Source organism: Poecilia formosa, unplaced genomic scaffold (genome assembly GCF_000485575.1).
Source record: "Poecilia formosa unplaced genomic scaffold, Poecilia_formosa-5.1.2 Scaffold2, whole genome shotgun sequence".
Taxonomy (NCBI): domain Eukaryota; kingdom Metazoa; phylum Chordata; class Actinopteri; order Cyprinodontiformes; family Poeciliidae; genus Poecilia; species Poecilia formosa.
The window spans coordinates 6,720,164-6,746,407 of record NW_006799941.1 but is presented as its reverse complement, the minus strand read 5'-3'; the positions used below and the strand labels follow the sequence as shown (position 1 = coordinate 6,746,407).

The 26,244-nt window shown below is 40.8% G+C and overlaps 1 protein-coding gene across 1 annotated transcript in view; it reads right to left on the bottom strand.

The window, feature by feature from the left end:
- Positions 1 to 25,971, bottom strand: part of LOC103138503 (voltage-dependent calcium channel subunit alpha-2/delta-3-like) — a 41,466-nt gene extending 15,495 nt beyond the window's left edge. The window contains exons 1-18 of the mRNA XM_007552713.2: positions 25,713 to 25,971; positions 24,472 to 24,553; positions 21,830 to 22,051; positions 20,332 to 20,448; positions 17,560 to 17,619; positions 11,836 to 11,998; positions 11,213 to 11,344; positions 9,789 to 9,843; positions 9,534 to 9,684; positions 9,219 to 9,293; positions 9,045 to 9,134; positions 6,306 to 6,419; positions 5,336 to 5,414; positions 3,555 to 3,688; positions 1,851 to 1,922; positions 1,137 to 1,217; positions 983 to 1,057; positions 104 to 187 (exon numbers count right to left, since the gene is read on the bottom strand). Coding sequence (XP_007552775.1) covers positions 104 to 187; positions 983 to 1,057; positions 1,137 to 1,217; positions 1,851 to 1,922; positions 3,555 to 3,688; positions 5,336 to 5,414; positions 6,306 to 6,419; positions 9,045 to 9,134; positions 9,219 to 9,293; positions 9,534 to 9,684; positions 9,789 to 9,843; positions 11,213 to 11,344; positions 11,836 to 11,998; positions 17,560 to 17,619; positions 20,332 to 20,448; positions 21,830 to 22,051; positions 24,472 to 24,553; positions 25,713 to 25,927 — 2,001 coding nt within the window. The 5' untranslated portion in view covers positions 25,928 to 25,971. The remainder of the gene's footprint in view (positions 1 to 103; positions 188 to 982; positions 1,058 to 1,136; positions 1,218 to 1,850; positions 1,923 to 3,554; positions 3,689 to 5,335; positions 5,415 to 6,305; positions 6,420 to 9,044; positions 9,135 to 9,218; positions 9,294 to 9,533; positions 9,685 to 9,788; positions 9,844 to 11,212; positions 11,345 to 11,835; positions 11,999 to 17,559; positions 17,620 to 20,331; positions 20,449 to 21,829; positions 22,052 to 24,471; positions 24,554 to 25,712) is intronic.
- Between the last annotated feature and the right edge of the window lie 273 nt (positions 25,972 to 26,244).

Here is a 26,244-nt window from a genome sequence, read left to right as displayed (position 1 = left end):
ATATTAAAAAGTAATGTTGCACATCCGAACAGATTTAGCCTGGATTGCATTTGGTTAGGAGAAAGAAAACTTTGCTCGTGTTGTAATGAGGTTTTGCACGTACGATGTCGTCTTTGTCTTCCCACTCCACCTCAGAGAGATCCACGCTGCTGTAATAAGGCTTCCTCCTCCTCTGCCCCTCCTGATACTGCACAAAGTAAAACAACAAGCACAGATTAACAATCTCATCTCTACAATCCTGCTTCACTTTACCGACAAAGCTCACACACAGAAGCTAATCTAATCTGAAATAATCTCCTCCATGTTTTCATAACACACATCACGGACGTGGAAAACATCAATTCGAAGCGTTTCCGCTTGAGCCTGTCTTTTTGTCATGTAATGAATCCTCATCCTCATCCTTATTTATCAAGCACTGTTAAGGTGCTTTTGCAGAGTAATTATTTAACAAATCATCTGTGAAATTAACACTGTCAGGTGAATTAAAATTAATTAATATGATTGATAGAAACTCCACGCTCAGACAAGAACACGTCAAGCTCTGCCACTGCCCCGACTCACATGAAACGTCAACGACTACGACGACAGCCACAAAGAGACACAAAGACCCAGCACAGACTGACACACACAGTGGCACAGAGAGCTGTAGCACTAACACTGGCGTACACAGATCCACCAGCACAGCCAAAGCTCCTTGAGGAACCAGAGGTCCCAGAGCGAGGGGCCGTGGTTTCTGCCAGCAAGTGTTAAGTTACCTCTGGGAAATCTCAGGCCAGCCAGCCTTATGAGTGGCCTTTATCCCTGCATGCATACATCAAAGGAAAAGGTGGGATTACAGACTATACGAGCTCATGTAGCCTCTCAGCCAGATATCACATTAGACTCTGTGTGCCCGTAAGGACATTTTTGATGATGTGCACACAACCAAAGGAAAAGAGAGGATAGAGTAAAGGAATGCTGCAACGCAGAGAAGCTCAGTTACCAAAGGCCTGAGGTCCGGGTGCGTCAGGATGTAGCCATTATTTGTGATTGCAAAAGCATATCCGTGGATCCCTAACTGCAAGGAGAAGAGGAGAGTCAGGCAGGGTTGAAGAAGACATAAAAACAGTGATCTAGCAGAGGAAAGCTGATTGTACCATATGTTTTGGGATGAGCTTCATCAGCTCCTGCAGAGGGATGTCTGTGCCAGCGACTCCCAGCAGAATACCCTGGTTCTTCTGCATGACAAGTTGCAACACACCATTAAGGAGCCATCGCACAACAAAAACTGGGGAAGATGCACTGCCAGAGCAAAATGAAGGCAGACCTTCTACTGCTTTCTCCGACGTATCAGTGGTTATGTTTTTATGAGGTTCTAAGGTTATTTTTTTTAGTAGTAGTCAGATGGGCACCAATTATTAGTGGCTCAGAAAAACCAAAAGCTTCAACATAATTTGATTTTGTTCTGTCAATAAAAATGGGCACTAAAAGGATAAATAAATAAATAAATAAAAAGTGTAAAAAAAAAAATCCACCAATGTTATTGTTTATTAAGTAGGTAGAGTAAAATTATCCTACACAGGCATGGGTCAGTTTAAACTTTTCTTCAGAGTGGACTCCTTTATTTCTTCTTTCCTGTCGTCCTGCGTCATTTGTGAGAGGTTTTGCTGGAGCCTCACATTTAAGCAAAGAACAACAGAAAAAAATGCTTTCTTGACACAATGATAACCGTCCCAATGTTCCTCGTCTTTACGAGTAATCGTCTGAATAAAACCTTTTTAAGTAGAGAAATGCTGCACTTTGAGAACATCCCCTGTTAAGTCAGTTTATCCGACCTCTGGTTTGAACCTCTGTGAGAAATATTTACTCACCGTTTCATTCTTTGTGCTGAACACTGGCATTGCTACTGTCGTCGTCAGAGCTGGACCTGATTTACCGCGAAGCTGAAACAAACAACAAGCAAAAGCTAATTAGCTAGTCATTTTAAACTCTAATAGGAAGGTTAGAAATTAAATCAAATTATGTCATGTTTTTAAATGTGCCTGTTCATGTAAGAGTAATTATTTATTCGGTCATTTAACAATGAAAAGCTGGTTTAACTGTGTTGCCTGACCTGTTAATCTTAAGCAAGCTTATAATACATTTACAATGAGCACAATCAGTTCAAATAAATTAATGAATAAATAAATATAAACACAAAGAATGTTAGAGCAACATATTTTAATACAAAGGTGTTAAAATTCAGAGAATGTCATTCACTGCAATATTGTAAACTCAAATTTGAAAAAACAAACACTGGCTTTAAAACTAGACTTTATTTGAGAGCAAAACCAGCAATAAAAAAAATAAATGTTAAATTATTTCTAGCATCAAATCATTATACCTTCAAATTGTCAACATTGATGAAGATTAAAATAATTAAGCAAATGTTTGCAGTTGGAGGAGGTCTGTTGTGTGTCAAGACAAGCAGCTTCATGTTTGTGTGTGTGTGTGGGTGTGTGTGTGTGTGTGTGTGTGTGTGTGTGTGTGCTGCAGATTGTATGTGCATAAACATGAAGCAAAACCTCTGCAAGCTGCTACAAGTTGACAAAATGAAGAATGGAGGGTCCTTAAACTCATCACTGCAGACAATGGTGGACAAATCCCAGCTGCTTAGTCTTCCTAAACTGTGTCCACACAAACATGCACACGGGTAAACCAATGGATGCCAAACAATCTGCACACCAACCCTCTCTTCCTCCCCTCCTCTTCCTCCTCTCGGTCTCTCCTCCAATGTCAGTTTTATTATGGGCTTTAGGAGATAAAGTGCAATGATCCACAGAATGATGAATGGTGTGTCTGAGGTTGAGATACAGGAGCACACACTCCAGAGGACAATCTCCCAACCATGTGTGTGTGTGTGTGTGTGTGTGCGTGGGGGTGTGTGTGTGCATGTGTGTTTTACTGGGAACATTGTCTCCTAACTGGAAGTAAGAACAATAAATGCCTCTGCGCTGGAAGCGTATCTCCACACTTTAAATTTTGTGGGAAATATTGAAGCAAGAAGAATATATTTAACCTCTAAAGTCATATTTGCTGAATCTGAGAGGAAAACATTGGTCTCCTCCATTTGTCAGTTTATTTATTTTTTTTAACAGAAATTTAAAATTGCCTTTAAGATATTTTCCTCTATAGCACGAGAAAGCTGACGGAGGAGAAAAGACACAAAGATTGAATTGTTAGTGAGTTAAAGTAAAGTACAAATGTCTGTGCATTGAATGTGTGGATGCAGACGTAAAGGGAAGGGGGAATCCATGCAGATTAATGGAGCTCATAATTAGGAATCATTATAGAAGCATAATGAATAATGATGAGAGAACAGACCCACACATGGGCTCTCCTCACTGTACACCGCCTCAGAGTAGCATGCAGCCCAAGATAACATCACTACAAAAGATGATCTAAAGCTTATCGGGAAAAATGTAAATCCCTGGATGTTTTTCATGGCTGCAGTGACACCAGATTACCAACGTAAATAGAGGATGTATCCTGACGACGCAGATGGGACTGCAGTTAATGCGGTGTGACATACTTACAGCACTGTCCGCGTACGCTTCAGTCCACACCGTGTCGTGTTCGTGATCGATGACCTTTGGACGGCTCATGACGTGAAGATACCTCATCACGTTCTCCTGGACATCGGCCAACGTGGAGATCTGACTGAAATACCCTGGAATAAAACGGAAACTAAAGTAAAAAAAAAAAAAAGATTCATTTTGACGAGAGCAACTCCTCCTCTGATGCAGCTGTACAAAATGTACTTAGACTGTCCAGGCTAAAATAAAAATATATAATTATGAGATCAACAGACGTTGGTTCCAGAGAGAAGTTGTCTTATGATCAGTAGATTCGGCCTTTTCTTGAGTCAAAGAGTTAAAGAGCAAAGCTTGAAATGCATAGCAATCATTGGGAATTAGGTGCGTATCATAGCATTAGTTCAAAGATTATGTAAAACAACCCTAATATCTAGTGTATGAGAATCACTGCATATGGATAGAAACATACCAATATACCAGAAAACAAAGTGGAACTGCTCAACATCAACATGGTTTTTAACTCATCAGCCATAAGAGGAATGGCAGCCAAGCTTTACTGCATGAAACTGGATCCAAGATGCAAATGTTCCCCTAAAACAGGAAACATCAGGAGAGGCTGAGAATGACGGAGCTAACAGGACTTCCTGATCCACACTGACAAACAGGCGATGGTTATAATAAGCCAGAGATGAACCAAGCCAAATTAAAAACAAACAAAAACAAAGAACCCTCAGAGTCTGAAGTTGAAAACTGAGTGTAGCATTTTTACATGCAGCCAATTTTGAGATCACAAGAAACAGATGAAACAAAATTCTACCTTAATCAATGTAAGAATGACATTTTTTTAATTTGACAAATCTTAAACTGTGTTTTATGTTATTTTAATCATTGTGGAATAATTCAGTTCAGGGTTGATAAGTCTGTATTTTGCCATTTTCACATGAAATGTATGAATAAGTATTTTTATGCATATGCAGATAGAAGAAATGCTTCATTAATCTCAAGTGGTGTTGTGTGTGTAGAACAATGCAGCTAATCGGTTTCAGATTTTGAACCAAAGATGCTCAAATGGTTCAAGATTCCTGGAAATAATGCAGAAAAAGTCCAAATCAAAACTTCATAGCAATTAACCAGCTGCTGTTTTCTCAAATTTTCTTTTTTTTAGCAGGAATCCCTTGCCCACTGACTGGACGGCGCCCAGGGTAGAGAGCCCATTCAGCTCTCTGCTGCCAATGCAGTTTCTCTCAGATCTGTGAGGTCATTTTGCACGTCGTTGCTGTCCAGACCCCCATCACTGCAGCTGTTGCAGGTTCCCAGCATTTCAGATCAGAGCAGCAGCTCCTGACAGTGTTTCACATCGGACATGTGAGGTTATTTCACAGAGGCGGGTCCGTCAGAGGAGACGGGGGTTTGATGCTCGTCATTCTACAATTCCTCAGTGATCCGTTTTCCTGCCTGCGACTCCCCCATTCAGGGAGCACTCATCCGGAGCGCTGACACGTGGCAGCCATCAGCGGAGAGCAGCCGAGAGGTAGACAGTGACAGGAAGAGGGATTAGAGCAGGTTGAACTCTGACCCCGCCCCCCACGTCAAGTGACACTTCATTGCCTCTTGGCAGACGGTATCTGAGCCAGACCACGCAGACACACACACACACACACACACACACACGACAGATACAAAACGCCGAAGCGCTCGGCTTTCCACGTATCTTCAGGCTATCATATTCATGCAGACGAAGCAAACAGCACTTTGAAAGTGTTAATCAAAAAGTCTCCAACCTTTGTTGGCACAAGCCATCCATTTCAGGTTATCTGCAAACGCAGACTCTCGCCCAATCAGGTAGGGGAATATGCGCACCTGTGCAAAGAACGCAGACATGATAACACATCAGAGATTACAAGATAGAAAATATACGGTCTTATTTCGCGATTTAGCTGCTTTTAAAAGTTTCTTATTTTTCCCCCCCAAGTCAGTTTGTGTTTCTTGTCCTTTTGTTTTCAATCTCTGCTGCAGTCAAATCAATTAAGTTTCCTTTTCGCCGGGGTCTTTGGGGTGAGGGCAGGAGCGACTGTCCCTTTGGAGAACGCTGTGCGACTCGCTGCCAGGCCTGCACGGCTCATCGGCTCCAGATGCTTTGCTAAGCATAAAGCATAGAAAACACTGAATCGCTGCCATGCAGGAGCCCTGAGGGCGCGTGGACCCAGTGGGGGATGCAGTGCCAAACCCTGCCAACACACATACGCTCGAAAGGCCTGAACAAAGGCCCCCGAGCTGTTGCTATTGTTGTTCTGTGATTTAATTTCAATTGCCTCTAGATTATACAAACATAACCAGACAAAGAACTTCAAAACCAGCGCCGAGTCCAGGAAGCAGCAGCAGCTCTGCGGTGGAGCACAGAGCTCCTGATCCAGCACTTAATGCACACACTGCCCTTGAAAGTTGTTAATTTGCCGTGTTTTATTTCTCGTGAGGGGAAAATGAGTTGTAATGCATCAACACATTGGAAAGAAGAAGAAGAAAAAAAAATCACACTGACATGGATTTTACATTACTGAGTTGTAATGAAGTAAGAAACCAATTCCTCACTACATCAGACAGGAGCTGGGGCTGGCGTAAAGCATTAAAATGTACATTTATTAGTGATGCAAGAAAACCACAGAACAAGCAGAAAGGTCAGAAAAAAAACAACGTGAGGAGAGGAGAGTTTCAAACGGAAAGAAAAAGAAAAGCAACGAGGTCAGGACTTACTTTTCTGTCCGGCCAGTTGTACTTCTCAAAAACGTCGTCGTACATTTCCGTAGCTCCGTCCGTCACAAGCATGATGGCCTGGCTGCACACGCTGCCACGTCCAGTCTGATTAAACTACAGACGCAGGAAAAGACAAACAGAAAACAGACATATCACTTGTTTATTTCTGTTTACGGACAAACATATCTGTGACGTCAGCAGATGTCGGTCAGTAGGGGAGACTTTGTGTTTAAGTAATCCTGAGTAGTGCGGAGTGTTTCATTCTGATGCCAGAAGATGTAGTGCAGTAATTAACTGGTTTATTGACCTGCAGTGACGCGAATATGGAGACAAAGGGATCCGCAGTGTCACAGGACAAATCCTGCTGAGCTCATCTGCTCCTAAATCAGGTTTGACATCAGATTCAAATCCTTCATGCAGATAAACAAAAAGTAAACAAACAATACAAGATCTGCACATTTACAGCTCAAATTAGCTGGTTATTTTCATGACAGTCATCCATTACCTACTTAACCTGGACAGACAAGCATCACAGTTTCACATAATGCTCGTCACAGCTATTGCAAAATTTCCTGATTGTGCAGCTCCTTTAATAGAAAAGTGTTTGCACTTGGTTTTGATCTGTTTGTCACATTGAAATGCTTCATTTCATCAGACAGATTTTGCTGTCAGACAAAGTAAATCACGAATAAACTGTAATCAACATTTCTTTGGTTCAGATTCACTGAATACTTCCTGATCTGTAGCATCAGGAACTCATTTAAACAGAACTTGTCTGACAACATGAAGCATTCGTTTGCAGGTCTAGAGAAATTTAAGGACATAAGGAGAAATAATAGTTTTTCGCATTTTTACGACTGAAAAAGCCATGCAGTGTCTGATGCACACAACTTATTGCTGTTTTTTCTTGTAAACCGAGTATCTTGATATCTGTCATAGTTCTGTGTATTTGGCAAATCTAATATAAAGTAAATACATTGATTTCTGACTTTTTGTTGTGAATTCCCTGCAAACATCTCAACAACAAAAGCTGAAAGTTGAAACTTCAGACAAACCAGAAAAGCAACAGCCAGAAAAAAAGCTGAGCAGACTGTACCTCTGTAACAGTAAAGTAAAGCTTTCATGTTAAACATTTTAACAGCAGAAAGCATCAATTTCCCTCTGCAGAGAAATTAACCCATTAAAAGTGAAATCTACACTTTATAGAAACATCAAGTCCAGTTAAGAATAACTAAAGTAAACTCACATTTGGCTCATATTGTGCTTTTTTATGCTCTGGATGTGTCACAAATGAAGCCTAGCGGTGTGACAGTGGATCATATTAGACATCTGAAGGACCTGAAGCAGCTCAGTAATTTGATTTACTCTGAGATTTGACATGATTAGATGTCTGAGATAAAGACGGATGAAAATGTAGGACCACTGACTGAATGACTCTCGTGCTGCTGAGGAGATAATTGGCCGACAACGAAGTGACAACAGCTGCTCAAATGAAGACGCTCCATGGTCTTTTGTCTGAGTATTTAGTTTGTAGTTCATTTGCCAACTCTAGATTAACAAGAATACACATGTAACTCTTTAAAATCAACTTTCAACAAATTAAATTCTGAAAAGTGTGGCGGGCCTAAATAAAATCAAGCTCAAACAGCTGGATTAAAGAACAATATCTATATATAAATATCTGCTAATGATGGGTAATTTCCGTTGATATGCGGTGTGACATTTCACACCGCATGTGTAATTAGTGCGTAATTTAATCCCTTAAATTACGCACTAATTTAAGGGATATGAATCCTGTCGCAGGCCATCATTTTTCCTGGTATTGATCAGATAATATTATTAAAATCTGATCATCCCAAAACCAGGCTTCCATTTTTGATTTGTTACCAAAAAATCACAACAACCAAATGTGGTGGCAAAAGGGTTTTATCATGAACGGGAGACTTTTTGTTGATATCAGTTTGTAAAGAAAGTTTGTGTTGCTGTGATATTCTCAACAAACTATATAAATCCTGCTTCATTCAACACATTTTTGTTCGATCTAGTCTGCGATAAGCTCTTCAGAGTTGATGCAACGGGTATCAGTGCAGCTGTGAGTTTTAGCAGCACGCCACAGAGCAGCTGATTACCATATTCACTGCAGAGCTTTAATTAATCTGACAAACGCAGAGGTAAAAGCTGCGCTCCCTCAGCTCCGGCGGCCCCGGCCACAGCTCGTCTGAAAACAGGGAGATAAACGAAATGCAGTCTGGCTCCTGGCTTTATCTCCTCCGTGTTCTAATCAGCTGCAATATTAATCATTGACATTAATTAGAGCCATTAATCACTCTTCAGAATAGATGTGTCCGTGTTTGCAGGCTGGAACGGGGGATTGAAACGGAGCGTTTCAACGGGAGACGCAACCTCCCAAATGCTTGAATATATTTCACCGGAATGTTTTGCTATTTATAATTCAGAAGTTGAATGCTTCCTGTCACTGGAAACAAATGCAAATGTCAAAGTTTTACCGCCGTTTTAGCCATGCGAGTCCTTTAATCAGAGAAGAAACTGAATCCATTTGTTGTAGTCACTCAGTCCTTTGTTTTTATGTCAAATTAGTGTGAATAATAATCCCACAAAATCAGTCAACAAAAAACAAATGCATCTGTTTGTCATGCACTGGGTTTAAACAGGCTGGATAAATGTTTGAACAGCATCTGCATTAAACTGAAGGTCAGAGGTTAACGCAGCGAAACTCACGTCATTCAGGATTGTGAAGGCCTCGGTCAGCGCTTCGCCCAGCAGCCCAATCCCTTTGGCAAACAGCTTATCCAGATGTTCACGGAAATGCTGACAGATAAAATCAATCATTTTAAACATTATAATCCCATCAAACTTTCCCAACGGCAGGAGTTTGATCGTTTAGGAACTCACGTCTTTATTGGTTGTGTCAGCTCGGACCAACGTACCATTCAGACAAGGCTCCACATAGTGGATCTCCTGATTATACTGAGGATTAAGAAGAGCAAACGACCACATACAGTCACACTCTGTCTTGCAAAAGCATCTGTTGCCAATTTTCTCCCATTAAATCCTCACACTATAAACTACTTCACTTAGTTTTGATGGGATAGTAATTTGGCAGAGTGTAAAAAACGTTCAGTGTGAGAATATCTTTGCAAAAACCTTTTTTTTTTACCCCCCCATCACAAACAAGTAGAGAAAAAGAGTATAAATAAGTAAACATACAGCAATGACGTTGAAGAAGTCGTTGTCGCCCAGTGTGTCTAAAATGGAGGAAACCGTTTGTCTGGCGATGGTCAGCCTCAGACCCTTCATGCTCCCGCTAACATCCACCAGGATCACCACATCCTTCGGAGACGTGGCTGCCTGGATGTACCTGCAGCATGAAGTTAAATTAAATACTTCAACGTCAGAGCAATGAGATAACAAGTCAAATTTACTTTATTTCTCCTCCATTCAGTTGAACATTTCAACACTTACCACTTCCGATTTCTGCAGTCGAAGCTGATGGACTGGTCTGTATTCCACTTTACTCCTGGGGGGAAAATTATGGATTCAATTTACAGGAATTAAAAAAAAGAATAAGTGGATATTGTTTCACAATGAAGAAAATAAAGGCTAAGAATAATATGTTAATTATGAAGCAGGGCTGTGAGATCAGAGAACAATCTCTTTAAGGTCTAACAATCAGTCAAATTACATGATGAGGCTAACGTTTAAACTTTAAATCATAAAGTGATTATATTTGCTAAACACCTACGAAAATACGAGCGTAACAACAATACTTATTCTGTGTTCACTTTAAAGCAAGCAGCTTGTGTAACAGATTGGTAAATGTGTTATTTCTTTGTATCCCAGGGAGATCAGAAGAGACCAAGACTGATATGATCCAAATTCAGCTGCATAATTCTGATCAGTCCATGTTCACTTCTGGTGTTTCATGTTGCTTATTAAAATTTTACCTGCATGTATAGAAATGTTGACTGAACTTATTGTCTTCACCTGCATGAAACTGATTATTGATCTTGAGAAATTGTGGCACAATAAATTATTTTCTTTCAAATTGAAAACAAGATGACAGGTAATTTTAATGCTTGGGGAAAAAATGCGTTCAAAGCAAAGACTTTTTTTCCTTGATTCAGTGTTATTTATATGATGCACATGTCTAATGTAGCCCAAATCTTTTTCTCTGGAATCACATCAGCACCTTTTCTGGATTAGGGAACAGAGGGCTGTTCCCTCAGTGGCTGTAGACCAACACTGGCAAATTCTGATTAATGGCATTTTGTTTAAATGCATCCTCTCTGATGGTCTGTAAAATTACAACATTAGCCAAATTACCCCTTTAGAAAGCCTAAATCATTTGTTCTGATCAGTTTTTTTCCTCTTTACTGCAGTGACAGCTCCCATGAGACAAAGCTTTCTTTTCTTTCTCTTTCTCAATCCCACACACAAACACAAAAAGCTAATCTTTATAAGGATTATGCACAGAGCTCATTCTGGACAAAAGGGTTTCTTAATCAGTAACCCCAAAGTTTTAAAGTCAAACAAAAAAACCAAACAAGATTTTCTCTCTTAGGTTCAGACTTCTGTTCAAGATTTATTATCATAGTATTGAAACATGATCTTTGCATTTACACAATTGATAAGAAGCCTTTTAGTTCAGAAAAAGTTCACTTTACACCTTGCAGGATTTGACAGAAGTATCCCCAGAAATATGTCTTATTAATTTATAATATCAACTTATTCATAAAAAGATTTAATAAAACTTTAAAGAAAAAAGAGGAAATATGCACAATTTTAAAGTGTTCTTATAAGATTGACTTTAGTAGCAATTGTTACAAAAATTGGTGCAGAACCACAGCCTGAACTTGAATGAGAAGAGCAGGAGTGGCGGCTCTCACCGGGGTACTGCCTGAAGAAACCTTTGGCGCTCCCAAAGTACTGCCAGATAAGCGTTGGATCTCTTTCAAAGTTTTCTACAAACACCTTGTTCAAGGCCTCCGACCAGTAAACCCCGTTCATGATATCTGGATCTGGAAACAACAGAGGCAAAGAAACGGACAAGTGAATTAAACGGCGATAACGGCAGCCATCTTGGTCGCCATTAGCGCCTGCATGATTGACCTTTGTCCCTTATTGACTCCCTCTGAAGCCGACACAATGGCTGCATCTGAATCATCCCCTCCCCTCCTGCTGCTGGACGAGCCTCTCTTTGTGCGGAGAGCAGAGAGTTATTGGGAGTCTATTTGAGCCAAACAAAAGCCACCCAGGCGACGTGACAACAAGAAGCAGCCGAGCAGCTATCAGTATGAACAACATCTTTACAGAGGGCTCTGCCTTTTATGTCTGGGCCGTTATCGATCGCCCGACTTCACTTCCCGCAGCTTGTGACTCTGATACAGCTCCGGCTACCATTCCTCACTTTCATCACTCACTTATCTCTCCTCCCTCTTCATCAGCCTCCTGCATTGTAGGTAAATAACTCTCAGTCCTGTATTTGAGGCGACGCTCCAGGAGTCCTCACCTTTATTGTACATGTTGGTGGGCACCTGCACCACACTGAGGCTCAGGTTGACCGAAAGGTTGTTGAAATGGTCATTGGGCTCCAGGATGAACTCGCCCCCCAGCTCCACGGGTTTCTCGTCTTCGCCCACCTCGTTGATCAGCACAGCATTGAAGTACTCGAACTACAATGAACAAAAAAAAAGGGAATACGCATGATGTAAGACGGGTGTCAAACTCATTTTTGTTTTGGGCCAAATCGAGATCCTGAATGTTCGGATTGATAAAACCTGTTAAACTTTTAAAATAGCTGTCTTTGCAGGTAGTTCCTAAAATTAAACATCTTTTCACATCGTTCAGTCCCTCCAGGATTTTGTGATTTTTGTTTTTTGGAGGGGGGCAATAAAAGGAGTCATGTTGGTTCGATTTACCAACATTGTTGTTAGTAAATCAAACCAACAAAAATGTTGATATGATTTGCCAACATTTTTGTAGTTTTGACCACCAGAATCATTTCCCCCTTTTGACAGGTCACAGTTTAGATATTTTTTAGATATCTACTAAAGTTAATGTCTAATACTTCCGCTCTGCTCCTGATATGAAGACGTATTGGCCACCAGTTTAAACAGCTGCTGCCTTTATTTGGAGAAGACTCCAAGAGTCTTCCTCAGTCTTGGAGCAGAGGTTGGTGCTGCCGGTGGGTTCAAACTTCTTTTGGGACTTTTCTGTGTGCAATTTCCATGACAGAGTTTCCTCTGTCAGTTCACCACCACCATCTAGAAACACGCATGTTTGGCAAACTGGAGTTTCCAAATCACCCTGAGATATTAGTGCATGGTCAGTTGCTTAACTCTTATCTCTGCGTTGTCGTCTTTGTGATGGATTGGCAACCTGTCCGTGGCGCAGAGATGGGTTGAGACTTAGACTCTGAAAGCTGTAAGAAAAATAATTACTGGACAAAGGCTTTTATCAGATGAGCATTTTTGAGAGGCAGAACAAACAAAATAGTACTTAACACTGATGGTCAAGCATAGTGCAGGTGTATTATGGTCTCAGGGAGTTTTTATAGGAGGAAATTGCTACTGTGGGTTGATGAAGGAGAGCCATCACAAAGTTATGGACTGTCACAGCAAACCCTGTAGACAGCACTTTATTTTACTCTGAATGATTATATCCAACAGCAAGATAATCCAAAACCTGACGCAAACCTTCAAAATGTCTCAAAAAGAGACAGCAGTCATCCAGAAATCTGAATGGTATGAAGAGAGACAACATAAAGGTAATCCATCCTGCGAGAAATGCTCCAGGAATTTCTTTTTAAAAACTGACTAAGATTTGCATTTTCAAAAATGTTGAAACTGCATCCTATATGCTCAACTCCATGTTAGTCATTTAATATTGATAGAAAATGCGTGGTTGTGATATAACAAATTGTGGAAATTAATCAAAACGTTGAAGGTATGAATACTTTTGCAAGGCATACTGTGTAAGATGGAAGTTTGCAAACTGTTGCTCATGTTGGCCCTGAGGGACTCCGCTTTCTGAGCTGGATTACGTGAGGCAGTTCAGTCCAACAAAGGTATAAAAATCAATAGTTGTGCTCTCAGCTAAGCAAATTTAAATCACCGAAATAATAATGTCCGGTAACAAAACGTCCAAAACCAATGCAGTTCTCTCACTAAATGAGTTGGGAGTAAATTGCTCGAAAGCATTTTCACACATGGAGGATTCGTCAGTAAGAAACGTTAAGAAATACCTGCATCAGCTTCTGTATTTATCAAAAAGTTATGCAAAGATCATTCGTCTGTAATTGAATCTAAGGATGCACTGAATGTGCTGCAGGAGGACTTTGTGTAAAGTGGGAAAAAAAGTCTGTGCTTACAGTTTGCATGACCTGTCCTTCGCTGCCTGCTGCTGCAGTAAAAGAATAACTCATCCTGTCTGAGCGGCCTCTCCGTGGCCTCTGTTGTACGCACCGAGAGGGAAGGAGGGAGATGGGAGATATGCGGAGGAAGGGAGGGAGCCAGAGAGAGAGAGAAAGAGAGAGAGAGAGAGAGAGAGAGAGAGAGAGAGAGATGGCTGATGGACTCCACGGCATCACTCTCGGGGGAGACTGAGCGGGCATCACCATCAAGCAGCCTCTGACAGCTCATACCACGCCTGAGCAGCTCTCTGACGAGCTGCGGCAGTGCTCAGGAAGGGGGAGGAGGAGGAGGAGCCTCCGGGGGGTGTAGGGCGGGAGGAAGGGGTGGGGTGGGGGACGTGCACACTCAGCAGAAATTCAGTTCTGTAGAGAGGCGCGTTAACCACCAGGGTTATTACCGTAGAGCGGGCCGTGGGACACTGCAGCTCTCCGAGACGGCCCACTGACTCTTCCAGCGCTGCAGTTAGCTGGAGGCCATGCTGCAGAGATGTGCCCTCCATTACAGACTGCAGGGGCCCCACTGTGCAACCAGGCTTATGGTGACAACGGAGGACGCTCGCCGAGCTTTGTTGTGTGCAACACGAACAACTCTTCTTACCACTACCAGCTTCGCAATCTGCTGCCGTGAATCAGATCGTCTTATCTGGATTTTATGTGAGAAACCGACACAAAGTGGTGCATACTTGTCGAGAGGGAATTTTTTATTATTATTATTATTATTTAAGCTTCAAGAGTGTATTGCAGCCAATCTGCTTGAGCGAAACGCAAACGCTCAAACTATTTTCACTCCATTTTGAAATGAATCTCAAAAGGTATTTAGGCTTATGAGTTATGTTAGCTTCTCCCTGCCACACAACATTTTGCTTGTAGGTTATTATAAAGTTAAATTCTAGTTGCTTATTTTATCAGAAATCCTGTCAACAGATTCACTCACCTGAGATGGAAAATCTCTGCAGTTCCTCCACAGTTTCCACAAGCAGCTTTTCTGATAAACCTGCTTCCTGCCAGACTCTGGTGTCATTTTGTGTCCAGCACTGAATGATGGATTGAACATTTCTCCATGTGGTGCTCAAAGTTTGGAATGGTGATTTATGACCAAAACACAATAAACCTCTCCACAGCTTTATCTCTGATCTGGACTTCCTGATGGTGTTTGTCCACTAATGTTCTCTAACAAACCTGTAAAGCATCCATAGAGCAGCTGTATTTATGTTAAGATTGTTACACATTGTTGTTACTAATTTACTAACTTCTAGGAGTTTTATTTGAGGAGAATCAGAGAAAATGTCTGAATACGACTATTGCACTTTTCAGATTTTTTATTTTTTTTTGTAAAAATGAAGCTATACAAATGCAAGTTTGTGGCTGCAACACAAAATGCGATAAACTGAATATTATTGATGTGCGCTTTATAAGACAAAGTGAAATAAAGATACATTATCATCAAAGAAACTATTTAAGATATTATTATGCTTTCTTATTTTTATTTTTACATTTTGCAAAAACAGTTTAAAACCTTAAACTGAAATGAGAACATGAGCTTATATTTCAAAAACAATTGTTCCAATTTAATCTACGGTGAATAATAATGAGCCTGAGCTGCACCATCAGGCCTGATGTGAGCAGCCTGCCTGCTGCACCGCAGGCCGGACTCGGGTCAGACGTGACGGTCCTGACGGGAAGCAGCTGAGATAAGAGCAGCCGGCTTATCTCGCTGCGGTCGGTGAAATGACGCGTGAAAAATGTGTTGTGTCAGAAGAGGCGGCGGTTCACTAAATGATGCCAGAGGGAGCGACATCAGGACATCAGATCATTCCCACCACAGGTGGATATTGCATCTTCCTCATTATTTTTATATGGCGATTCAGATGAAATGACATGTAAAAGCCTGTGTTGCAGCTTACAGTGACAAGACGCATTTGCTTTGAAAGAAATGAAGATAAAGTTCTATATATATATATATATATATATATATATATAAAGAACAAACTGCATTCTTATTTGAATTTCTAATCTTTCCATTTGGTTCTGCGGGTATAAACATCCGTGGAAACAAGAGCGCTGTACGTATTCATACGATGTAAATGCTTCTATTAAACGCAAACTGATGCAGTTATTTCTGTGTTTTGTTGCTCCAGCGCGCTTTCCAATCTAGAGCCACGGAGGTGAAACAATGCGTCGCGCAGAAAGAGAGAGAGAGAGAGAGAGAGAGAGAGAGAGAGAGAGAGTTTCATTTATCTTTGTCCGCGGTGCAATGAGGGAGACAAGCGAGAGAGAGCGAAGAGGCAGAGCGCAAAAATGCTGCATTTCCACTGCAGAGACGGAGGAGGCTCAGACACAGCGCCCTGCAAACCCGCAATGAGAACCGCTGAGCAAAGTCCCGAACTAGTGCGGCACTAAACTGAACAATAATATCCCAAAAACAATTCCGGTTCTCAGTCGTTCTTTGTCCGTTTTTGGATGAGGCGAAAGAATAACGCTATACATGTCCTCCCCCCCATAAAATGTGAGCAATGTGGCATCCCACCTTGAACCCAACATTGTTAGAGCTGCACTCTCAGGAAAAAAATATTTTCCTTTAAACACATTTTCATTGATATTTAGTATTTTAATACGGCCAAGCAAAAATCATACGGTAAATGGTAGACGGGCTGTACTTGTGTAGCGCTTTATCAAGTCCTGAGGACCCCAAAGCGCCTCACTACATTCAGTCATTGACCCACTGACGTTCACACGCTAAATGTGTGCGTTTTGTTTTATGTGGCACTTAGCAAGGACCCAGTTGTGTCAGAGGTTTGCAATTTTTTTTAAAAGAAACTGTCTGTTCCGCCCTGAACGCACCTTCTGATAATCAGTTAATGAAATAGAAACCTAATACCCCAAAAGGATCAGAACTGTGATAAAACATTAACTGTACAACTTATAGACTAACCAGATGCCAACTTGACCTGAAGTTGACATCTGATCCTGGTTTCCTAATAAGCAAATTAAAAGGCCTGTTTGTGTGTTTTTAAAGAATCCGGAGCGCATCAATTAGTTCAAGTTAAAAATCTAAAATATTGATTAAACTTGAACTAAATTATGTTACACTGCTTCCTGAAAATACAGTTGGAGATTTAGGAAATCTTTATGTGTCCCCTTGTTGTTTTCTTCAAGATAACGGTGGATAGCTGGAGCGTCCAAGCAAACATGTTTGTTTTGCAACATAGTTTCAAAAACACAAATAGTTTTCTTCAAAAAATAAATTGAAATAATAATAATAATAATAATAATAATAATAATAATAATAATAATAATAATAATAATAATAATAATAATAATAATAATAATAATAATAATAATAATAATAATAATAATAATAATAAACACTTTAGTTCGTATTTTTAAAAAAGCATACATTTCTCAAAACTTTCCCCGTGACGTGTTAATCTGGGAGGATGTCCTTTGGTAACGCACGCAGTTTATACAATGCTTTTTTTCTGATTACAGCAGAAAACATTGCAGCTGTATCAGAGTTTAATGCATAGACGTGATGTTGCTCTGTGAAATCAGTCAGCTCAGCGTGTCCTGTAGCCTTGGATCTGTGTGACATTGTTCATCCCAGGATCGCCATGTATCAACCCGCTGACAGGACATCAGAGCAGAAGAAGGACGGCGCCTGCGCTACTTAAAACTTTAAGGGCCTATTAACCTTCTCTAACCTTGCAGGTGCTCCTCACAGGTCCAATAATAATAATTCATACTCCACCTCACATGTTAAAGATCTTGCTGCCTGTCTTTTTTTTTCATATATATATTTTTCCGTTCTTGACTGAAACTCACCTGCAGGTCTGGGTTGTCTTCGTGCTGATGGTGCGCTTCTTCCGCAGCCTCCACCAGCCGCTGAGGGAAGGAAAGAGGCCCGTTAGGACGTGCACACGCGTTTCTTGCTGAAAACCTGAAGCATTTAGTAGATATAAAACTTGGAGGAATTATTTCAATCTAATCTAATGCAGATGATACACAAAACCCCTGAGCTTTTCCTTCCGAGATGCGTTTTGCGTCTTTACGGCGTTCAGTTAGGCTTCCTCTTGGCGAACATGCCACTATGGAATATTTTTCATTTTTGTAATATATAGTAAGATGCATTTAGGCATTTCTGCATAAATTGAAATCCACACGAACCTTAAAGTCCACATAGAGGCGGGATGATGGATGGAGGCTGGGTGGAGAACGATTTTCGTGGCGCTCACTAAAAGCGCGATAACTTACAGCTATAATGGCTCGGTTATGGATATATATATAAAAAAATAATAAAAATAATAAATGAAAAATAAAGAATGTGCTTAGCTGTGATGTTTCCGGGGGGAAACCAGCACTGAAATCGCTCTTGCCTTAGGAGCCACGCAGGTAATTAACATCTGTCACATGTGTCAAAAATAACTGCAACATAAACACAACTGAGGCTGCTGAGCCAAATTCATTTGACCTCACGGTGAAATCGTGTTTCGTCAGCAGAGAGGGGAGAAAAGCATCGTGGACTGAATTTAATGTTTGACAGAGAACGCATATTTTTGTGTTAATGAAATGCACCCCGTTTAAAGCTCTCCTTCGTCGTTCTTCTGAAGCCAAGAAATGTTTTTTAACCTGCGATGGGGGGCAAAATGAGTCAAATCTAACTAGCATTTAATCCACACACACACACACACACACACACACACACACACACACACACACACACACACACACACACAGTGATATAGCATGCAACATCTCATCTCACAGAATCTCTTTTATTAAATTAACGCCGTGATTCAAACCCTAATTGTCACCACTTATCGCACTCTTGGGATCATGCGTATAATCCTCATCAGTCCCTCTGCAGTCCCTGCAGAGGTGCAGCACTGAAATGCTTCCGAGCTCGCAAGACTTAGAAAAGCTGACGCTGCTCCTAAACATATCATCAAACTAAACATTCACTAAGAGTTTGCTTTGAAAAAAAAAAAAAAAGGAAAAATTAGTGGAAAAAAAGAAGTGATGCGAGTGATGACGAAACCCTTGAAACGTATTATCTGTTCGCCAAACTGAGAATCAAATTACAAAAGCACAATTTTCTGATCGGTAATTACTTCAGTTAATGACTTAAACAAATGGATTGGTCTTATTATCACTCTCCTCGGGTCACAGAAGGATGAAATAAATGCAAATCATAAAACTTTTAAAAGCTTTAGAGCTTTATCTTTTCGCTATTTGTGCCAAACAGCACATCTAGCGGTAAAAAAAAGAAATGTAATAGATTAATTTAGAAACTGCCTGTATTCTTGCATATTTATTTTTGATAACATTAACCCGTCAAAAAAAAAGAAAAGAACATTTTCCAGTTTTTTTTTCCCCAGAAGAAAACTTTTGAAATTCATAATACGTTTTTAAAAAGATTTGTTCAAACTAAAGATTCCCCAAATGAACGATTATTTAAACGCTGACTCCCAGGACACCACTGAACTCAAGATGTCAATAATACTTGATTACTGCTGCAGCACAACAGGTATTGGTGCCACTGATAAAGATGAGTTTAAATAGCAACCTTATTTTTAAAATTATTATTTTTAAAAAATTGGGAAAAACAAGCGTGTTTTTCTGATGTGGTAAAAAAATAACCTCAAATTAAGAAATAAAATTGTATGTTAAAATTACTGGTTGCCACAATTATTAACAATGATTAAATATGTAATGTTTGTTTGTAAAGATAGAAGTAGGTTATGGAGGACCCATCCACATGCAGGAGGCAAAATAGATCATTTAAAACGAGATATTTTATAAGATAAAGTCCAGACTTATAAGAAATTTGAATAAAAATAAGAAAAGAAATTCAAAGTAAGGAACAGGAGAGGACAGAGCAATATGGGTTTTGTGGAGAAACATCAGGGAAATCCAGCATGGGAGTGAAGAATACAGATAAATATTTAGTAGAAATAAAGCTTAATGGATGTAAGACAGTCAGGAGATTGACCCAAAATGCAGAAAAAACTGAAAGTACCAAAACTGACACAATAACTGACAAAAACAAGTTTTCTGTCATATAAAGAGAAAATGGAAAAGACAAGGCCACAAGTTATTTATGAAACATGCTACATGTTAATCCTCACAAGTCTATAAATGGCTGTGATGAAACAGTCGTGTATGTCCACAGTCAGGTGAACAATGAAAGAGTTTTGAAGCAGGAACAACCAAAGTCTGTCTTTCCACCATGCAAAGTGAGCAGTGAGAGAGGAAAGAAGAAAAGCTCCCTGCAGGAAAGGTGCAGCATAAAGGTCTCCTTACCAACCACTGGCTTTTGTGCAAATCATTACCAGGGATGCAAATAAGTACGAAGGGAGACGCGTGTAAGTAGGAGTTTCCCGAAGATAAATAGCCTCATCAAAACACAAGATTATTTTGTGCTCATTGAGTTACTTCCTGTCTGAAAAGCACAAACACCTTAGAGCCTCCCCTCTCACTTCCTGGAGACACCCCGACTCCACCTTTGCTGTTCCCCAGACTCCCGTTTTCTGCTCTGCAGTGAACACACCCACAGCTGATTTGTTTATTCCTCAACATTTTTATTTATTTACATACCCTGGTGGCTTCTGCTTTTCTCTGGAACATCTCCTCCATCTTCACAGCCAGATCTTTAACCAGCTTCACGCCGTCAATCTCCTCCACTCTGACCGACTTTTCAGGCTCTTTATATTTCTGAGAAAATAATCATAAACAAACGTGACAGCCAGGACGAGTGGAGGGAGGGATCTTCACACACACAGGTGAGGAGCCACCAAGGCTGACGCTGTTATTCACATCATGTGGCGAAATGAGGAAAAGGGTAAGATGTTTCAGGCGTCGTTCCGCTTCACTCGCGCCTCGGAGACGAAGGCTGTTAAACAAGGATTATAAACGGTCATGTGTTTGCAGACATGATGCACGCAGCTGATAAAACCCGCAGCTCCAAACGCCTCGCTGTCTTTATCTGGTCTCGGTGATTGGCTGCACATGCAGGATGTCTTTCTCTTTGCGATAGGCTGGAGGAGGCCATGTTGGGTGGTCACGAGGAGGAGGAGGAGGAGGAGGAGGAAGGTGTGGATGGGAGTGAAGGCTATGCATGGTAAGAGGGTAATTGAAATGGAGTCAAAGCACAAGAGAAAGATAATAACACGTCAAGCCCGGGCAACTCCGTGTAATGAACTACACCTCAAATAATGCTGATTCTGCTGGATGTACAGGACCTCCTGTGATGGAACAAAAAGCCTGCAACAGCTCAGAGGAATCCGGCGTTATACAACCCAACATCTGATCGGCACACACACACGGTGACGCAGGCCAAATGAAAAGAAAAAAAAGAATCCTCCACATTTTCAGGCTATCAGCTGCTTCCGATAATGTTATCCTAAAAAGAGCACAATAGGCTCCCACATACAAAAGAAACACAGAGTATGTGGACAAAACACACACACACACACACACACACACACACCCACACACACACACACACACACACACGCACACCAGTACATGAGGCGACAAATTACCTACTGAAAGGAAGAGTGTGAATTTGCAGTGGAGCAGAACAGTTCATTTCACGCCTGTCCTCCTCGCCCCAGCACCTCAAGCCCCTGCACAGAAACCCCCAGCCTCACCACCTCTCAAGCCCTCCAGTCGTCAAGTGGAGGTGAAGATCCATCCATCAAATCCCCTGATCATAATTATCGATTGGACTAATGACCGACGGAGGAGCTCCGGGACCCAGAAGAGGCTCGGCGTGTCTTCGGGTTCACAGGAGCCGTAATGAAATCAGGGAAATCGGAGCAAAAAAGCAGGTAATGATCAGCTGTCTAACGACCTGTCAGCTGGCTCACAGCTCAATGCTTGGTGCTGACCGGCTCATCAGCGCAGATCGCTCCGGTCACGTCGGCGTGCGCAAGGAACATGTGTGAGGTGCTTACGGGCACATGAGAAGAAGCAAATGTGCGGGCTGGAAGGCAGGAATGTGTTTGTACACAGATGAAATGCATGTTCCCCTTGCATGCAGCGTGACGCTTCAGCTCACACACCATTCAGGCCCCGGTGAAGGAGCGGTTACCTCTGGGCAGGAGAGTCCTGGGTTTTGGGCTTGGAGACGCTTCCTAAACGCCGTCTGGACATTTTCTCCGTATTTTCGAGGACTTCCTCGCTGCCCTCCGCTTTCTTCCCAAAGACAGGCGGCTGTGATCTTTGGGTTCAGCCTGCTGGTGGCCCTGACGGGGGGACTGGCCTCAGGGGTGGAGTTGGCCCCCGGACGCGGCGCTGTAATGGACCACAGCTCCTAAAAAGCAATGAAATGGTTCAAAAGCTGCGATTTAATGAACAAAGCAGTCTCTGAATCATCCAGGATAAAAATGTGGCTTGTCGTCAGTTTTTTAATAGGATATAAGTTAATTCTTGATGTGTTTTTTAAATTAAAATATATATTTTACTCCTGTGCAACAGAAGGCCTGCTCTGCTTAGATTCAAACATAATCACTGTGGTGCAGCTTCTCACAAAAGCAAGCAGTAAATCTGAAGCACTGCATTACGTCACACTTTCACCTTGTAGACTTGGTGCTACAGAACAACTATGAAAACATAAATAGAGAGGCATTCATACAACAACAAGCAATATTCAATATGTTTCTTTCTGAAGAGTGATTGTGTGATCTAGTTTAATCTCTTTCTTAGGTCTGTATATCTTCACACTCAAACTAATAAAAACTACTGTAAAAACTGTGTAGTGCTACAGAAAAGTCTATTTTTTCATGGTCTTGCTGTCAGACACCAAAAATCAATGAATAAATATAAAGATCTCAGTTGGATTTGGGAGTCAAAACACACCAACGCTGAACCTTCTGGAAGAAAAACCTTCCAACCCTTCAGTGCAGCAAACTGCCAGTTCATCGTTTTATGTGTTACTCTAAGGCATATATTCGCAAAGTAATTAATTCTAACATACAGAATATGAAGATTTTTCAAATTATTAATCAGCTGAGAAAGTTGGAGACACTTTCTACATGTTTTTGTGTGAAACATGTTTCACACAAGTCATACGTAACAATGACGTTGTGCATGTTATTGCTGCCATTGCTGGCTTTGCTATTTTTCGCCTTGTCACTCTTCTGTCTTCTTTCTTTATTTTATTTTATAACATCAAGTAAACCTTTTCACTCCTAAAGGGGAAAAGTGTCAGAATGAGCTGCTGCTTCTGTAATTTAGCAGATAAAAGTGTAAGCTAAAATATCACAAGGTTTATGTGACAAACAACAAGAAGCTAAAGGACTAAATGTATTTGAAATACAACACATAACTTTTGCATATTCATGAAGGTACTTGTTTAGTTCCCTCACACTATGAGGCCAAGAAAGCTTTAAATCTTACATAAATCTCAAAATTTTTTGTTTATGGAGAGCAGGGGGATTTGATCGAGGTGTTTTGCCCAGGGCACAACTATTACAGTGGGTGGCACAAGCCATCCCAAAAAACAAAACAAAACAAAACAAAAAAAGTTAAGTTAATCTTCAGTTCCTCCCAAAAGAGATTTTGTTTTAGTTGCTGCCAGGAAATGATGATTGAGAGCTGAGCTTAGTAAGAGAGGAAATAAGCACCATAAGAAAACCTGACCGATCGCTGCGACTGATATCATTAAATGTGGTATTTGAAAAAAAAAAATGAGTCATATATTTCTTAAAAGAAAGGTTACAATTGCTTCCCTTTACGAAGGAAACCAGTAAAGTGAAAACTCAAAAAGGAAAATGTTCACATTTGTTGTGAGAACAACAAATGCCATTAATGCCATTAACTATTTTCTCGTTGAATGTTTGCAAATACATTTAATAGACAATTGCCAGTTTTTGGATTGAGCAGAACTAATTAAAACTGGACTTTTCTTACAAAAACACATTTCTATTGAAACTTTGTTCAGAGGTTCTGGTGGGTAATGAGTTTAAGAGGAAGTGCCTGCAGTGCCAGTCAGAGTCTTGGTCTTTTCTGCTGATGTTTTTGGTGTAAAAGTAACCACACACCCTCCAACATTGCAGTTACTCAGCCTTCATAAGGAGAAGCTGCTCCAGCTGTTTACTGCTCCTCCTCCAGTCTGATCCCAGTGAAGTGAACAGGACAGGCCTCCATTTATCAACCTGACTTCACTATGATTGCCTTTTTAAACCTGAACCCACCTCTGCCATCAAGTGGCCACAACGATAATCTGCATCTCGTGCTCTCCACTCACGCCATTCACTTGTTTATCATTTTCATTCCCTCCACACACACACACACACACACGCACGCACACACACACACACACACACACACGCACGCACGCACGCACGCACGCACGCACGCACACATACACACACACACACACACACACACGCACACTCTTTCAGCTGCCCGTGTTTACATCCGAGGCTGGAAGCTCTCCTCTCGGGAGAGTTCACAGGAGAGAGGAGATAAGTGGGGGAAACAGAGCTGCGGTTAATGGGCCGCGTCGAGCGCAAACACACATGAACTCAGAGGCACACTGACACACACTCGCATTGCACTCCAAACACACCTGAGTCTCCTCTAAAACAGCGTTCAGCTGAGACACTCAAATGCTCCTGCAGCCATCAGAGGTCAAATACATTACAGCAGAAGTGAAAGTTACCACACAAATCAAATAAAATAAAGAAGTCACTTGGACTGAAAGGAAACGCTGAGAAGTTACAAACACACCTTTTGCAACAGCTGGGAGCCAGAGTACTTTGCAGAAAGTGATTTGATTTCTCCACCAAATGCAGAGGCCCAAAGCTTTACGCTGCCAAGGAAAAGAAAGAAAAAGTGATGAATTGACAAAGAATCAGAGTTTCCTTGAGAAAGAAGAGTGAAAAGATAAGGAGGTAAAACATACGTATGTTTTGGGTAACTTAATCAACGACTTCATCCTGTCACCTGCAGCTGTTGAACCTGTATCTGCTTCTAGCTTCTCCTGATAAGTTGACCTTATTTACCTGCTGTGCACTTATAGAAACTTTCACTAAGTTTAAATCTTTTCTCTGTGAAACAATAATCTGTAATGTTCCAAGATGTTGTTTTGCATACAAGTATGTAAAAAAACAACAACTATAAAACATGTTTATTTGTGGCTTTACAGAATTAAAATGTTCTTTTAATTAATACAAAGTTTTCCTGAAAGCTTTAAATCATGCAAACACTTCCCTGGTTTTCATAAAAAGGACAAAAAAAAGTCTAATCTATTTTCTTTTTTTTTCATTCAGGAATTAAAACTCAAATGTAAAGGTAAAATCTTTGAAGTTTTATTGTTTTTTTGTTCAGTGTTGCAAAAGAGCACTAAAGAAATGCTGGATGTGTTTTCAATGAACCTTCAGTTTAATTATATCTGCTGGTGATTAAGAGCAGCTGGAAAAAAAAGTGACTGGTGAAACGTAACACAATGGTCAGAAAATCAGATTTCAAAAATATATATATTAATCATGCTTCTTATGTAAGTTTTGAATAATAATTATAGTAAACTTGGGTGACTCTAACTTCCTTTTAAATAGAATATTACACTTTTTGTTGCTAGTTCTTTATTAGACAAATCATAAAGATGGACCTAAAGGTGAGACATTTACACATTACTTCTTAAATTTTAGCAAACCTAAAGTTTAGTTGAGTAACTTTACAAGCATTGTGATAAAAAAATGAATTGGTCCTTTCCGTCACATTTTAAATATTAGCTGTTCCATCACATTTTCTTTAATACTTCAGTAATTTTCTGAGGTAGCACAGGGTCCGATTCCATAACTAAAGCGCTGTTCTTCAGAGATTCAAAAAGCAAATTCTGAATATTCTGAGTGTGAAACACATTTGGCGCTGAATGAGTTCAGTCTTTATAAAATCCAACAAACTGATTAGATAAGTAGAATAAAAAAAAACTAAAAAAAAAACGGAGCATCCAGCTAATCGTCACTCACACTGACAGAGGGATTCCTTGCTGGGATCCCGCCACCGCCGCTACGTTCCAGCCGATGAAGATCCAGAGAAGAAGAAACGTGTGCAAGACTTGGATCCTGCAGATTCCCTCCATTTCAAGCCCTCTGTTGCCTCTGGACAATTTCTGCAGAGTGAACAAATCCCGTCCGACCTCGGTGCAGCTCGATCCCGTCCTCCGGTGCAACTTCTCCACCATCTGCCTCCACTGCCAACATGTCCTCAGCCCCACTACTGTATCTGAGTGGGCTTTAGAGAGAGAGAGAGAGAGAGAGAGAGAGAGAGAGCATCCTCCTCCAGCGTGTCTCTCCATCTTTTCCTCCCCCCTCTCTGAAAACCCATTCGGCTCATGGTGCAGGAATTACAGAGCGCCTCTCTTTGTTTGCAGCTCAATAGCTTTGAGAAGCAGATTATTGCTTTTTGGAGACAATGCATGGCTTTCATTCCTTCCTAACATAAACAGAAAAACATGCAGGGACTGAGTTGAAAAAATAATTGATTGGTTAAATGTTTGCA